The sequence below is a fragment of the Nicotiana tabacum genome, chromosome 4 (assembly GCF_000715075.1).
Source record: "Nicotiana tabacum cultivar K326 chromosome 4, ASM71507v2, whole genome shotgun sequence".
Taxonomy (NCBI): domain Eukaryota; kingdom Viridiplantae; phylum Streptophyta; class Magnoliopsida; order Solanales; family Solanaceae; genus Nicotiana; species Nicotiana tabacum.
Genome location: NC_134083.1, coordinates 36,773,221 through 36,790,464, shown reverse-complemented (window position 1 = coordinate 36,790,464; position 17,244 = coordinate 36,773,221). Strand labels below are relative to the sequence as shown.

The following is a 17,244-nucleotide window of genomic DNA, read 5'->3' as shown; positions in this document are numbered from 1 at the left end:
GTTACGAAATATGAACGCCCACTCAACCACGAGTCTACCCATATCAAAATCACTAAATTCTGATAACAATTTGGCCCTCAAATCCTCAAATCTATCCAAGAGGGTTTTCAAACTTTTCCAACTCAATTCACCAATTAAATGATAAAAATAGTGATGGATTCGAGTAATTTAACCAATATTGAGTTAAGAACACTTACCCCATTATTTTCTCTGAAAATCTCCCAAAAATCGTCCAAATTCGAGTTCCAAATCGTTAAAAATGGAAAATGGGAGAACTTAAACTCTCTGCCCGGTGATTTCTTCTACGCGATCGCGAACTTCTTCACGCGATCGCGTCGCACAAATTTTACTACCCAGAAAATAACCCTACTTGATCGCATAAAGTCCCACGCGATCGCGAAGCACTGACTCCGCAAACCTACGCGATCGCTAATCTCCTCACGCGACCGCGAAGCATTAAGAGCGTGGCCCAACTCCTCCCCAGTTTCCCCTATGCGATCGCAAACAACGCCACGCGATCGCGATGCACTGACTGGCCCAACCTACGCGATCGCGGACGCGCCCACGTGATCGCATAGAATAAATTTCCATCAGCCCAAATTAATCCTACGCGATCGCAAACAAACTTACGCGATCGTGTATAAGGAAATCAGAAGAAAAATATCAGTAGCTATCAGCAGTCTCCCAAAGGCCAAAAGTGATCCGTTAGCCGTACGAAACTCACCCGAGCCCCTAGGGACCTCAACAAATTATACCAACAAATCCCAAAATATCATACAAACTTAGTTGAATCCTTAAATCACACCAAACAATGCTAAAACCACGAATCATCCTCCAATTCAAGCTTAATGAAACTTAAGATTTCCAACTTCTACATTCGGTGTCGGAACCTATCAAATCAAGTCCGATTGATCTCAAATTTTGCACACAAGTCATTAATGACATAATGGAGCTATAAAAATTTTCGGAACTGGCTTCCGACCCAGATATCAAAAAGTCAACTCCCCGGTCAAACTTCCAAACTTAAATTCTTGTTTTAGCCATTTCAAGCCTAATTTAACTATGAACTTCCAAATAAAATTCCGAATATGCTCCTAAGTCCAAAATCACCATACGGAGCTATTGGAACTGTCAAATCCTGATTCTGGGGTCTTTTTCTCAAAAATATTGACCGAAGTCAAACTTAGCACTTTAAGGCCAACTTAAGGGACCAAGTGTTCCGATTTCAGCTCGAACACTTCCAAGTCCCGAACAAACCATCCCCACAAGTAATAAATCATTAAAAGTACATACAGGGAGTTTTATTTTAGGGAACAGGGTTCTAAAAGTTAAAATGACCGATTGTGTCATTACATTCTCCACCTCTTAAACAAACGTTCGTCCTCGAACGGATTTAGAATAATACATGTAGTGCTAAATAAGTGTGGATATTTGCTCTGCATGTCCTCCTCGGTCTTCCAAGTCGCTTCCTCGACTGGTTGGCCCCTCCACTGGACTTTTACTGCAGAAATCCTCTTGGACCTCAGCTGGCAAACCTATTTATCAACAATGGCAACTGGTTCTTCTTCACAGCCCAAACTATTGTCTAGTTGAACTGTGTTGAAATCTAGCACATGTGAGTCGGCATGATACTTCTGGAGCATAGATACATGGAAAATCAGATGAACTCCCGATAGACTGGGAGGCAATGCAAGCTCATAAGCAACCTCCACAGCTCGTCTCAACACCTCAAATGGGCCTATAAACCTTGGGCTCAACTTGTCCTTCTTCCCAAATCTCATGATTCCTTTCATTGGCGAAACCTTCAAGAGAACTTTTTCACCCATCATAAAGGATAAATCATGCGCTTTCTGATCTGTATAACTCTTCTGTCTGGATTGCGCTGTACGAAGTCGCTCATGAATCAACTTTACCTTTTCCAAGGCATCCTTCACCAAATTAGTACCATATAACTTAGCCTTACCGGGCTCAAACCACCCAATGGGCGAACGATATCTCCGACCATATAAAGCCTCAAATGGAGCCATCTCGATATTGGATTGGTAACTCTTATTATAAGCAAACTCGGCCAAAGGCAAGAAATGATCCCACTGACCTCCAAAGTAAATCACACATGCCCTGAGCATATCCTCCAAAATTTGAATTGTCCGCTCTGACTGCCCGTCGGTCTGCGGATGAAAGGCTATGCTGAGCTCTACACGGGTTCCCAATTCACTCTGTACTGCTCTCCAGAAATGTGAAGTAAACTGAGGGCCTCTATCTGATATGATAGAAATTGGCATACCGTGCAACCGAACTATCTCCTGAATATATATCTAGGCCAACCTCTCTGAAGTATACGTAGTCACACCATGAATAAAGTGTGCCGACTTGGTCAACCTGTCGACAATGACCCAAAATGCATCAAACTTTCGCAAGGTCCGCGACAACCCAACTACAAAGTCCATAGTGATGCGTTCCCATTTCCACTCTGGTATAGTCATCTGTTGAAGTAGGCCACCTGGCCTCTGGTGCTCATATTTAATTTCCTGGTAATTTAGACACCTAGCTACATACTTAACTATGTCCTTTTTCATTCATCGCTACTAATAATGCTGCCTCAGGTCATGATACATCTTCGTAGCACATGGATGAATAGAATACCGAGAACTGTGTGCATCCTCTAGGATCTTTTTCCTCAGTCCATCCACATTAGGAACATATAGACGATCCTGGAGTCGCAGAACACCATCCGATCCAATAGTAACTTCCTTGGCACTACCCCATAGTACCGTTTCTCGAAGAACCATTAAGCGTGGATCATCATACTGGCAAGCCTTGATCTGCTCAAATAGTGAAGACTGAGCTACAACACATGAAAAAACTCGGCTGGTCTCTAAAATATCCAGCCTCACAAGTCTGTTAGCCAAGGACTGAATATCCAAAGCTAATGGCCTCTCCTCTGCTGAAATGAAAGCCAAACTACCCATACTCTTCGCCTTTCTACTCAAGGCATCTGCAACCACATTTGCTTTTCCCGGATGATATAGGATAGTAATATCATAATCTTTCAGTAATTCCAGCCATCTGCGCTGCCTCAAATTTTGGTCCCTCTGCTTGAACAAATGCTGCAAACTGCGATGATCAGTGTAAACTTCACAAGACATCCCATAAAGATAATGCCTCCAAATCTTAAGAGCGTGAATAATTATAGCTAACTCCAAATCATGTACCGGATAATTCTTCTCGTGGGGCTTCAGCTGACGTGAAGCATATTCAATAACTCACCCTTCCTGCATTAATACACACCCCAAGCCAACGCGTGAAGTATCACAATACACTGTATACATCCCCGAACCGGAAGGCAACACTAACACTGGTGCTGTAGTCAATGCTGTCTTGAGCTTCTGAAAGCTTACCTCACAATCATCAGACCATCGGAATGGAGCACCCTTCTGGGTTAATTTGGTCAAAGGTGTTGCAATAGATGAAAAACCTTCCACGAACCGACGATAATAACCTGCTAAACCCAGAAAACTCCTGATCGCAGTCGCCGAAGTGGGACGATGCCATTTCTGAACTGCCTCAATCTTTTTGGGATCAACCTTAATACCCTCGCCCGATACAATATGCCCCAAAAATACTACAGACTCTAGCCAGAACTCACATTTGGAGAACTTAGCATATATCTTTTGTTCCCATAACGTCTGAAGCACTATTCTTATATGCTGCTCATGCTCCTCCTTAATGCGCGAGTAGATCAAAATGTCATCAATGAAGACAATGACAAATGAATCAATATATGGCCTGAATACCCTATTCATCAGTTCCATAAATGCTACCGGGGCGTTAGTTAAACCGAAGTACATCGCCAAAAACTCATAATGACCATATCTAGTCCGGAAAGCAGTTTTCGGAACATACGAATCATGAATCTTCAACTGATGGTACCTCGACCTCAAGTCAATCTTAGAAAACACCCTAGCACCCTGCAACTGGTCAAATAGATCATCAATACGCGACAATGGGTACTTGTTCTTAATAGTGACTTTGTTCAATTGGCGATAATCAATACACATCCGCATTGTTCCATCATTCTTCTTCACAAATAATACCGGTGCACCCCAAGGCGATACACTCGGTCTGACAAACCCTTTGGCTAGTAACTCCTCAAGCTGTTCTTTCAATTCTTTCAATTCTTTCGGAGCCATGTGATACAGGGGAATAGATATAGGCTGGGTGTCTGGAGTCAAGTCAATACAGAAATCAATATCACGATCAGGTGGCATACCTGGAAGATCTGAAGGAAATACATCGGAGAACTCCCGAACTACAGGCACTGAATCAATAGCCGGAGTCTCTACAGTAGTATCCCGAACATAGGCTAGATAAGCCAAACAACCCTTCTCAACCATATGTTGAGCCTTTATAAAAGAAATAACTCGATTAAATGAACTAATAGACGAACTCTTCCACTCCAGCCTAGGCAATGCTGGAATAGCCAAGGTAACAGTCTTGGCATGACAATCTAGAATAGCATGATATGGAGATAATCAGTCCATGCCCAGAATAATTTCAAAATCGGTCATCTCAATCAATAGGATATCTGCTCTAGTTTCATAACCACAGAATATAATAATACAGGATTGGTAGATCCGGTTCACAATAACAGAATCGCCCACATGAGTGGACACATAAACAGGAGTACTCAAGGACTCACGAGAAACACCCAGGAATGGAGTAAATAGAGATAACACATATGAATACGTAGATCCTGGATCAAATAATATTGAGGCATCTTTGCCACAAACAGAAATAATACCTGTAATCATGACATCTGAGGCCTCTGCATCTGGTCTGGCCGGAAAAGCATAGAACCGAGCTGGAGCACCAACTGGCTGACCTCTACCTCTAAGACGGCCCCTATCCACCTGTCCTCCACCTCTTGGTGGCCGGACAACTGGTGGAACAACTGGTCTGGTAATCATAGGCTGCTGACCCTGTTGCACTGGTTTACCATGAAGCCTGGGGTAGAATCTTCGTATGTGACTGGGATCCCCGCACTCGTAACAACTCTTCGGTGCGATGGGCTACTGACTAAGAGTCTGGCCCTAGGGAACTGAATACCCACTGGGAGGACCCTGAATAGCTGGGGGGCTGGTGGGCGATAAGAACTCTCTGGTATAGCACTGAGATAAGGTCGCACTGGAGCACCTCGAGGAGGCGGTGGTGCTGGATATGGGGGCCTGCTGGACTGTCCTCTTCCGAATTGACCTCTGCCCCCAGACGGAGCACCCCTGAACTCTCCAGAATACCTAAACCACTTATCTCTCATAACCTGCTCTCGGCTCCGCTGACGTATACCCTTAATCCTGCGGGCTATCTCTACGACCAGCTCATAAGAAGTACCCATCTCAACCTCTCGAGCCATAGTGGCATGAATACCAGTATGTAAACCCGCAACAAACCTCCGCACTCTCTCCGCCTCAGTAGGGGGTATCATAAGTGCATGGCGAGATAACTTAGAGAAGCTCGCCTCATAATCGATCACTGACATCTGACCCTGCTGGAGTTGTTCAAACTGAAACCGCAACTCTTCCCTCTGAGAGAGTGGAATATACTTGTCCAGGAAAATACGGGTGAACCTGTCCCAAGTCATGGGAGGAGAATCTGCTGGTCCGCCAAGAACATAAGACTGCCACCATCTACGAGCTTTGCCCTCTAGCTGAAAAGTACCAAAGTCTACCCCATGAGACTCCAAAATCCTCATGTTGTACAGTCTATCCTTGCACCGATCAATGAAATCTTGGGGATCCTCATGTCATTCACCCCCAAAGACAGGAGGATGTAGTCTAGTCCATCTGTCCAATAGTTTCTGAGGATTAGTGGCTGCAGTTGGCCTGGGCTCAGGTGTAGCTGCTGCCACTGGCTGGGCTCCACCCACGGGTAGTGCACCTTGTGTCTGATATACAACAGTTGCCTGCCCATGAGCCTACGCGGTCGGAGAATGTGCTCCCCCGCCCGCCTGAGATGTGGCTGGGTCTGCCGAAAATAAACCGTCCTGAGTCATATTGTCCATGAACCGCAACATACGACCCATGACATCCTGAAATCCCGGTGCAGATGTGAAATCCACCGGAGCTCGCTCTACCACATGCACCTCACCCTGTTTCTCAATAATGGGATTCTCTGCTAGACCCACTGGTGACATAACTGAAACATTCCTAGGACATCATCGCCCTCTACCATGGGCTGGAGCCCTACCTCGGCCTCTAGCAACTGGGGGAGTAGCTCTTCCCTGGTCTGGAACCTCATTAGAACGCGTTCTTACCATCTGTGAGAGAATAAAAGAAGGATATTTAGTACTACATTAATTGCACGAGGGAATATGAAGAAAGGTAGTTTCCTAACACCTCATAGCCTCTCGAAGATAAGTACAGGCGTCTCCGTACCGATCCGCAAGACTCGATTAGGTCTGTTCATAACTTATGAGATTACGTGAACTTAGCACTCTGATACCATGTTATCACGACCTAATTTCACCTATAGGTCGTGATAGCGCCCAACACTACAGCTAGGCAAGCCAACAAATAAATTAAACATATATCAATTATTTTCAGAATAATTTTTTAAGTAATTTTATTATTTTACTAGCAATATTAAAAATATTAGAAAAGATATCGATTAACTTAAATCCAAGAAAATAATACAATTCCAAATTCTACCGATGTGTGTACCAAGACCTGGTGTCACAAGTGTATGAGCATCTAGCAGATTATACAAAACCCTAAATACTGTCTGAAATAAAAATAGATAGAATGAAAATACAAGGAGAGGCACTGGTAGCTACAGAACGGCCCAGCAAGGCAGCTCACTACTACGCCTCTGGATAACCTGGATGTAAGACGATAGGCCCTCCACTAGTACTTGCCTCAGGTCCTATACAAAAAGTGCAACAAGTGTAGTATGAGTACGAAAACAACGTGTACCTAGTAAGTATCAAGCCTAATCTCGAAGTGGTAGAGACGAGATGACCGACTTTGACACTCACTATTGGTCAATAATAATAATTAAAATAAAACTAGAATATCTAAATCAGCATGATTCACAGAATTTAACAATAATTTATTTAACCAGCAGAAATAATTAAATTCCTTCAAATGCAACAATTCTCAATATATAAATTAAAATTTTCAATTCCAATAAATTTCCAATTTATCAATTAGTCTCATTTATAGGAATAACAATAATTCCTTAACAAGCAGGGATAATAATTCTTTAAATTCCAAAGATTTTTAATTTATCAATTAGCTTCACAAGCTGCAATAAACTATAAAAGTATCGTGTAATTATTATTATTAGGCACGATTTCTACCGAGGTCGTACGAACCGATCCAGAGTGTCGTGTACACTGCCGAGGGACGTGCGGCGCGATCCATAGATACTTTTATCCTGCCGAGGCGTTCAGGAGGGCATTTTCTTATGTACCTCCAGAAAGAGAGTATATTTATAATAAGATAAATTCGGGAGGAATGAACAATTTATTTTAATAATTAATTAATTTAAACAAAAAATTAAGCATATGAGATTTTCATCTTTTAAGTAAATTGTATTCTTTACTTAATTAAATTATTTGATATATATATATATATATATATATATAATATATATATATATATATCAAATAATTTAATTAAGTAAAGAATACAATTTACACAAGTAATTCATGCTTTTGAGTCCTAAACTACCCGGACTTTAGCATTAATAGTAGCTACGTACGGACTCTCGTCACCTCGTACGTACGTAGCCCCCACAATTAGCAACAATTATTACTTTGATTACCTATGGGGTAATTTCCCTCTCACAAGATTAGACAAGAGACTTACCTCAATTTGCTCCAATTTAATCCACTAGAAGGCCTTTTTCACGATTATCCAACTCTGTCTAACTCGAATCTAGACAAAATAATTCGATACAATCACTAAAATTTATAGGAATCAATTTTATAAGAAAACACTATATTTTTCAATGAAAATCCAAAATTAATTCAAAAATCGCCCGTGGGACCCACGTCTCGGAATCCGACGAAAATTATGAAATATGAACGCCTACTCCACCACGAATCTACCCATACCAAAATCACTAAATTCCGATAACAATTCGGCCCTCAAATCCTCAAATCTATCCAAGAGGATTTTCAAACTTTTCCAACTCAATTCACCAATTAAATAATAAAAACAGTGATGGATTCAGGTAATTTAACCAATATTGAGTTAAGAACACTTACCCCGTTATTTTCTCTGAAAATCTCTAAAAAAAAGTCCAAATCCGAGCTCTAAATCGTTAAAAATGGAAAATGGGAGAACTTAAACTCTGTGCCCAGTGATTTCTTCTACGCGATCGTGAATTTCCTCACGCGATCGCGTAGCACAAATTTTACTTCCCAGAAAATAACCCTACGCGATCGCATAAAGTCCCACACGATCGCGAAGTACTTACTCCGCAAACCTACGCGATCGTGAACCTTCTCACACGATCGCGAAGCATTAAGCGCGTAGCCCAGCTCCTCTCCAGTTACCCCTACGTGATCGCAAACAACACCATGCGATCACGATGCACAGACTAACCCAACCTACGCGATCGCGGACTCGCTCACACAATCGCATAGAATAAATTTCCAGCAGCCCAAATTAAGCCTACGCGATCGCAAAAAAACTTACGCGATCGCGTATAAGGAAATGAGAAGAAAAATATCAGCAGCTATCAACAGTCTCCCAAAGGCCAAAAGTGATCCGTTAACCGCCCGAAACTCACCCGAGCCCCTAGGAACCTCAACCAATTATACCAACAAGTTTCAAAATATCATACGAACTTAGTTGAGCCCTCAAATCATACCAAACAACGCTAAAATCACGAATCATCCTCCAATTCAAGCTTAATGAAATTTAAGATTTCCAACTTCTACATTTGGTGTCGAAACCTATCAAATCAAGTCTGATTGACCTCAAATTTTGCACACAAGTCATAAATGACATAACAGAGCTATAAAAATTTTCAAAACGGAATTCTGACCCCGATATCAAAAAGTCAACTCCCCGGTCAAACTTCCAAACTTAAATTCTTGTTTTAGTCATTTCAAGCCTAATTTAACTACGGACTTTCAAATAAAATTCCGAATACGCTCCTAAGTCCAAAATCGCCATACGGAGCTATTGGAACTATCAAATTCTAATTTCGGGGTTATTTTCTCAAAAATGTTGACCGAAGTCAAACTTAGCACTTTAAGGCCAACTTAAGGAATCAAGTATTCCGATTTCAACCCGAATACTTCTAAGTCCTGAACCAACCATCCCCGCAAGTCATAAATCATTAAAAGTATATACGAAAAGTTTTATTTTAGGGAACAATGTTCTAAAAGTTAAAATGACCGGCTGAGTCATTATACTTTGGGCGTAAAGCCTCATAGCCCTCATAAATGGTGTTTTCTTCGGTCAATTCCCATTCTACTACTTCTAGGTGATTTTACAATCCCAATTATATATAACAAACAACATTTCTCATCACGCAAATGATTATAATAATCTTAAGTCAACAACCAAAAACCCTAGCATAGTTCATTTCATTCCCTTTATCAAACCCATCTACTATTCTCCCCAAAACTAATCAATTCATAGTTATAAATGATTAGGGTGTAGAAGCGTTACATTTTTGAATTCAATCCTCTTGAATTCGAGTTCTAGGTTTTTTTTCTCAACAATAATGTCTCGATCGAATATCTAATGATTTAAAGGATTTACCCATGTTAATAAGGTATTGGAGAATTGAAATTAACTTAGAATCATCTTTAGAACTCACCTTGGATGATGGAGGGACCTCGAGGAAGTTGGGTTCTTGAGAGCTTCTCTTTCTTGAGCAAACTTACGTGTTTAGGGTTGTAGGGAATGAGGTACGATTTAAATAAGTGTACGCGTCCCAAAAATTGAGGAGGAAATAAAAGTAGCTCGGATAAACATCATCGGTGCGGGGCATCATCTGAGGCACCAAAATAGCTGTGCAAGGCGCCATTAGAGGCGCCAAAACTACAGTGCCTTTCACTGTCAGGGGCGCTGAGGTTAATGCCCTGGATAGTGCCTTGCACTGTCTATGGACGTGGGTTTTTATGGCCTTGCATTGTCTATGGTCGTAAATTTTCATGGCCTTACACTGTCTACGGCTATAAGACGAACCTCCCATAAACTTAGTTGATTCCATCGAATTTTATGCACCTCACTATCGGTCTTGATTCCAAAACAACGATTTCCACCCATACTCATCCCGATAGGATTTCACATGTCTAAAAGGTCACATTAATACTTATTTAATGCATCCACAACTAATTCAAATTTATGGAGTGTTACACTAACACTCCGGCAACTTTTGAGGCGTTAATGCATAAAATTTTCATTTCTTACCTCTGGAAGTTTGATTTGGTGTTTTTCGATGATATACTAATTTACAGTGTGTCACTCGAAAATCATGTTGAGCATTTAGGGTTGGTGTTTGAAGTATTGCGAAACAATCAGTTGTTTGCTAAACAATTGAAGTGTAGCTCTGCAAAAAATCGAGTTGTATACTTGGGTCACATTATTTCAGGCTCAGGTGTAAGTACTAATTTGTCCAAAGTCGAGGCGATGGTGAATTGGCCCTGTCCTGTTAACATTAAATGCTTGAGGGGATTCCTTGGACTCACTGGTTACTACCGGCGCTTCATTAAAAATTTTGCCTTGATTAGTAAACCGTTGACTGAGTTGCTTAAAATGGGGGCTTTTTCATGGAATGACAAGGCTACATCAACGTTCGAAGAATTGAAGAATGCAATGATACACGCCCCAGTTTTTGCTTTGCCCAATTTTTCCATTCCATTTATAGTGGAAGTGGATGCTAGTTGCGTGGGAGTAGGGGCAGTTCTTATGCAGAATCATAGGGCCGTTGCTTTCATGAGTCAAGCCTTGAGTCCTAAACATCTGGGCAGGTCAACTTATGAGAAAGAGCTTATAGCTTTATTAACAACAGTTGATGTCACACCCCTTTTTTTGTCCTAACCCTATTACAAATAGATAAAAGTGATTTTAAATCTCAAAAGGGTTTCAATTTGAAAAGTGACAAAAGATTGTATTTCGAAGGATTTTTCAGAATCGCCACCTGATATTTGATTTCGGTGTGACAGGTCACCGTTTATTTAAAAAAATAAGAATTTTCCTTCAAAACGCATTTGACTCTAAACTGATTGCAGATAAGGGGGTTCATTTGACTCGGGGAGAAGGTGTTAGGCATTCCCCAAGTCCCGTGAAAATCACGGTTGCGTACATGATTTAGCTGGCTTTTAGAAATGCTCAGATTGATGTAGAAACACATAAAAAGCGAAAATAAACACAGAAGAGGCTCGAGGTTGTCCCCACATAATAAAAGAAAAATAAAAGTGAAACTTAAAATCCTAAGCTAACCTACACTATACTTCCTCCATGGTGTTCATCACGGCCTCCAAAATATTTACAAGTTCTTCGGGGCATTCCCCGAATAAATTAATTAACTAAAGAGGCAACCTCTCACCTCAAAAAACTAAACATAAACGCCTTAAATGTTTTCCTACCCAAATGTGGTCGGCCTAAACATGCTACTAGCGGATTATAAAGTAAATAAAGAAAACTAAATAAAAGAAAATTTGATTTCATGCTCATGTTCTTTTTAAATTTTATTTTCGTGCATGTGACCAAGCCCAACCCCTAAAGCATGTTAATAAATTAATCACTAATGGGCTTTGGCCTTTTCCCAATTCCCGCAACCCAGTTCGAGCAATTGAACAAAGTCAATAACATATTTAACAGATAGCTATGCCGAAAGCACATGATATCAATACATTCACAAACGAACATAACAAAATAAATAAAAGAAAAGAAAAATAGAGAAAAGATGGACTAACAGTACGATAAGAGCCATGATATCTCCTGTATCCCCCATTTTTATTTTTATCAGTTAATCTCAATATTCACTAAACCTCTGCTACGAAACTCTAACATTTAGAAGTGAGAAACTAGTAAAGCATACATGACTGAACAATATTAGAACATGCTTCCAAAATATTTGAATGATTAAATCATGGAAGGAACACAGTAGCACATCTATCTCGAAGTGAACAGGTGATTTCTTCTGATTAACAATCTAAGTGACTAAAGAAACTTTCTTAAGATTCATCGAATGTTTGAGCCAAATGAAAAGGAAGAAAACCCATAGGTACAAACTGATTTCGAACAAAATTTCCAAGAGGTTACTAGACTACTCTTAATGGATATAATATAGAACCAGTGGGAAAACTCGATTAATTAATTCATCCAGATTAAATCCAACATTCCAATATAAATCTGTCACATTCATTAAACCCAAACAGAAATCCAAATAATTCAAGTTCCTTCAGGTTCTAATAGATTTCAGCAGAAAAATTCGACAAACACACAATCAGACACAAAATGTAACCCGAATCAAGAAAAGATAAACAAAATTTCAGACATCATTTTAGACTAGCTCAGGCATGAGTCGTTTATTCCAGACATGATTAAGTAAAGAAGAGAAAAGTAAAACAATGAACCTGTTTAGTCGAAATTCTTTTTAATAAGAGTAGAGGAATCAACGGATACAGTGTTTTGCTCCAAATATTCGACTGAGAACAGCAATGCGATCGAGCAGAAACCGCGAGCCAAATCAAAACCACGAACTTCGGGCGGAAACTTGAATCGGCACCGAAATTTCAAATCCAAACACGAACTCAAACTTCAATCAAACTCCATCTTTGAAAGCGGAAATTGAAATTGGAAAGAAGAAACATTTTTTTAATATATTTTTATGAGATTTAAACTAAACTAAAAATCTGAAGATTGAAAATGAAAAGAGAAACCCCTTTTTTGAAACCCTAGTTTTTCTTTAAAAATTCCTAAAATACTGTCCAGAAACTTCCTCTACAAAATCCCAAAAATCCGCATATCTCCTCCTATTCTGTCCAAAGAACATCCTTGTATACCCAAGCCTAGAAGCTTCTCCAAAAATCTGAAAATTCCCCTCGAATCCGAATTTTTCCTTTTCGAACCAAAATGGGACAAATGGAAGCCTAGGGATCTTAATCTCCACAGATCTCACAGCTCCCATTTACCCAAATTCGTCCAAGAGATTAAAAAAATGCGTGAGGGAGTGAAAGAATATTCGGATGTTAGAAGTTTGTTATGGTTTGGGTGATGTTGATGTGAGAGGGGGCCATGGGATGACACGAGCGAGTGGAATCGCCCGATTTGGGCGTGAGTCCGGCGAGTTTTGAGTGGTGAGGCGGCGACAGAGAGTGAGGTAAGGGGTGCGACTGGTCTTGAAATATTAGGGTTAGGGTTTAATTAGAATGGGTTTTTATATGGTTGGGGGGAATTAATTTGGGTCGTGGGTGAAATTAAATCAATGGCTAGGATTAAAAGAGTGTTGGGCGTGTCAAGTGATGGGTCAAGTAGGCGGGTCGGCGGATTGGGGTTGGAATGGGGTTGGGGATATTGGGCTCAGTTCTTGCTGGGCTCCAAAATTCTACAAAATTGAGCCAAGAAAAACTAAAAATTCAATTTACTTCTAAAGTAATGTAAAATACTTATAAAAATATAAAATAACTCTTAATTGATTTTAATGAACTATTAATATTAAAATAAAGCTAAAAATTAAAGTTGAAACTACTTTTGGTATTTTCAAAGATTATACTAAAATAAAAATAGGTTAAAAATAATATCTTTCTAAAAATACCTAATACCTGAATTAAATAGAAAAATAAAACTATTTTTTGTGTCAATTTTATATTTTAAAACTAAAATTGAAGATAAAAATATCTGTAAACTCAAATAAATATTAAAAATGCTACGAATACTAAAAATAATCTTTAAAAATCGCGCAGGCCAAATATTACGTGCTTGCAGTTGATAAATGGAGACATTATTTGCAAGCCAATCATTTTATAATTAGAACTGACCACTGTTATTCCCGTCAATATTGCTGTATTTGTAAATAATAATTCTGCAAAATATAAGTTATTGTAATGAAACAGTAATTAATTCGAGCCCACTGAATTCACAGTGTTTCCTTAAGGAATTTAATCCCCTCCTAGTACCCAAGGTAATGGATTATTTCCTCCCAGGATAGAACGAATCACACGGATTGGAGGTCAATACACGGATTGGAAAATATCCGTTACAAATGCGGATAATCTTACGTTAATATTTACTATTAACAAATAAATTTGGTCCAAAAAATTAATCAAGCCGAGCCGAGCCGAAGCCGAGCGACGACGACGGCGCGAGGCTTGCTTTCTTCTTAACTCTTTAAGAGCTACAAGAAGAGCAATTATATATATACCCACCAAAAATCTCTTCCTCTTCCAATATGGGACAATGTCTCATTGTCAAGAGGGGAAAACTTAAAATTTTACTCAAAAATTTTATTTTCCCTCCATTTCCCATTCACCCTCATTTTAAGACTATTTCATCTTAAAAACAAAAACCTCAACAACCACTTCAGCCTAAAGTTCTTAAAGGATCAACGAGTTACTTCATCATTACAACACTAGGAGATTTCCAAACCTATGGGCCTAAGTTATGAGATACATTACAAGAAAGGGGCTGATAATGTCGTTGCAGATGCTTTGTCCAAAAGAATTGAGGGCTAGGAAGAATGCAATGCGCTTACTGTTGTCCAGCCCAAATGGGTCCAAGAAGTTGTTGGAAGTTATGATGGGGATGCAGAAGCTCAAAATATTATTGAACAGTTAAGCTTGGATGCTGGGGCTATTCCAAATACAACACTACAACATGGAGTGATCAGATTCAATGGGCAAGTTTGGATTGGTAAAAATGGGGAATTAAGAAAGAAGGTAATTGAACAAATGCATTCAACCCCATGGGGGGACATTCATGAATCACTGTAACTCAAAAAAGAGCAAGATCCATTTTTGACTGGCCTATATTACTGAAAGATGTCAAAGAGATGGTGCAGGCTTGTGTTATTTGTCAAAGAAACAAGGAAGAACATGTCCGTTACTCGGGGTTGTTGCAACCATTGCCCATTCCTTCCCGGGAACACCTCACAATGGATTTTATAGAAGGATTACCTATATCACATATGCAAATTACATGGGGTTCCCAGTTCTATCCTTTCGGATAGGGATCCAATTTTTACTAGTTTGTTTTGGAAGGAGCTATTCAAAGGACTACAGGTGGAACATAGGTACCTATCATCCTCAAACCGATGAACAGTCCGAAAGGTTGAACCAATGTGTTGATACATACCTTAGGTGTATGACCGAGCATAAACCACGAGATTGGAGCAGGTGGATCCGTATGGCAGAATTGTGGTACAACACAAATTATCAGTCTGCCATAGGAATGACTCCCTTTAAGGCACTTTACGGCTATGATCCGCCTCTACCTTCATTTGAGCTTGTGTCACAAACAAAGCTAGAGTCAGTTGATCAACTCTTAAGGGAAAGACAGTTAATTAACAAGATTTTGAAGGATAACCTGACAATTGTTCAAAATCGTATGAAGCAATGTGCTGGCAGAAAGAGGAGCGAAAGAACATTTGAAGTAGGGGACAAAGTCTTCTTAAAGCTACAACCTTATCGACAAATGTCAGTAGCGATTGGAAGAAACTTGAAGTTAGCAGCCAAATTCTATGGTCCATTAGAGATAATTTGCTGAATAGGACAAGTGGCTTATGAGCTCGACCAGGTTCAAAAATACTGTTGAATTTGACAACATTAATATAAACTAATGTCAACAATTGAAGTCTTCTTTTAAGAAAAAATTAGTAGATACATTGCATGATCATACTTAATGTGATGTCATACATGATATTATTAAGGTCATTTTCCTTCTATAAATAGCAAGTATTTTATTTATTTGTAAACATTTCTCACTTGCCTTCTTATCTCCTAAGTCATTTAAATCATCTTTCTCTTTTGTAGTATTTCACTTGTATTTTTGAAGTGAAATAAATTTAAGTTGATTGTGTCCGAGAACTAGGCAAAAATCAAATTTTATCAAATCTCGTTAATTTCTGATGTTCTTTTTATTATTGTCTAATTTACTATTTATTAGCTACTTTTAGATATAGTAGTTGTGAATCACTCTCTATATATATTCGACTTTCGCAACAAATACACCCAATTTTTCATGTGTCTCAGCTGAAGAAAGTGGTGGGTGATCAAATAGCAGTGTCGAAGGAGCCACCGTATTACACCGATGAATGGCAGATCTTAACAGAGCCGTTTGCAATTTTGGAACGACGCATGGTAAAGATGGGGAACAAGGCTGTTGTTCAAGTTGTAGTTCAATGGGCAAATTTGTCTAAGGACGAGGCAACCTGGGAAGATTGCTCCTTTCTCTAAGTCCCAATTTCCTGATTTTGATCCCGAAAGTAGCAGCTTCGCCGGAAGAGGGATGGAATGTCACAATTTGGTCGTGACTTGGGTGAGTAATTAGGAAAAATTTGAGAAAAGTACTATACTGTTTTACCTCGTTTATATATATATATATATATATATATATATATATATATATATATATATATAAAACCTAATTTTTTTTGGGTTTTGAATTGTTTTATGTGTTTGGTTAGTTTTGGTAAGTTTATAATTAATGACTAGAGGTTGTTAAGTTGAGACTTAAATGGGATATTTATGTAAGATTCCCATTATTTTTTAGATCCAATTGGGGAAATTTTGTAACTTGTCCAAATGTTTCTAAAATTGTGACTGAATGTTCCGTCAAAAATTATTCACGGAAAATAAGTCTGTCACAAAATTATTTTTATTAGATAATTGTTCTTTTATAATGTTCTGTCACAAATCTGTTACTCTTAGAATTTTTGTAGGAAAAAAAATCTTTTGATAATTTTGTCCATGTAAGGTTGATTTGTCATAAATGCATCACAAATCCGTCACAATTTGTGATAGAATGCTTCGTCTCAAATATTCCGTCACAATTTTACCATTTTCTTGCAGTGGCTAACCATCATCGTGTATTTTTTTCACGAACATTTTATTTTTTCTTTAAAAAAATTAAAATAACGTAAGTCGTGTATCGCATATCTACTGCTTAGTGTTTGGAGGAAAATATGTTTTAACATCGATTTTTATAAATTTATTAAGCCACAAAAGTATAGTTGACATACTTGCATCCACAATAGTCCACTATTAGGGATGATTTGGTTGAG

At 39.1% G+C, this 17,244-nt stretch overlaps 1 protein-coding gene and 1 long non-coding RNA gene across 2 annotated transcripts; one reads left to right on the top strand and one right to left on the bottom strand.

Annotated features, from left to right (window-relative positions):
- Window positions 1-6,645: 6,645 nt before the first annotated feature.
- On the bottom strand, window positions 6,646-12,988 carry LOC142180282 (uncharacterized). The gene is made up of 2 exons (XR_012708624.1): window positions 12,602-12,988; window positions 6,646-6,918 (listed from the first exon to the last, which is right to left on the bottom strand). It is a non-coding gene; the product is annotated as an uncharacterized LOC142180282 (long non-coding RNA).
- Window positions 12,989-15,368: 2,380 nt separating this feature from the next.
- Window positions 15,369-15,728, top strand: LOC142179875 (uncharacterized). Its single transcript, XM_075250765.1, has one exon. It carries the CDS (start codon window positions 15,369-15,371, stop codon window positions 15,726-15,728), a length of 360 nt encoding a protein of 119 aa, XP_075106866.1.
- The last annotated feature ends 1,516 nt before the right edge of the window (window positions 15,729-17,244 follow it).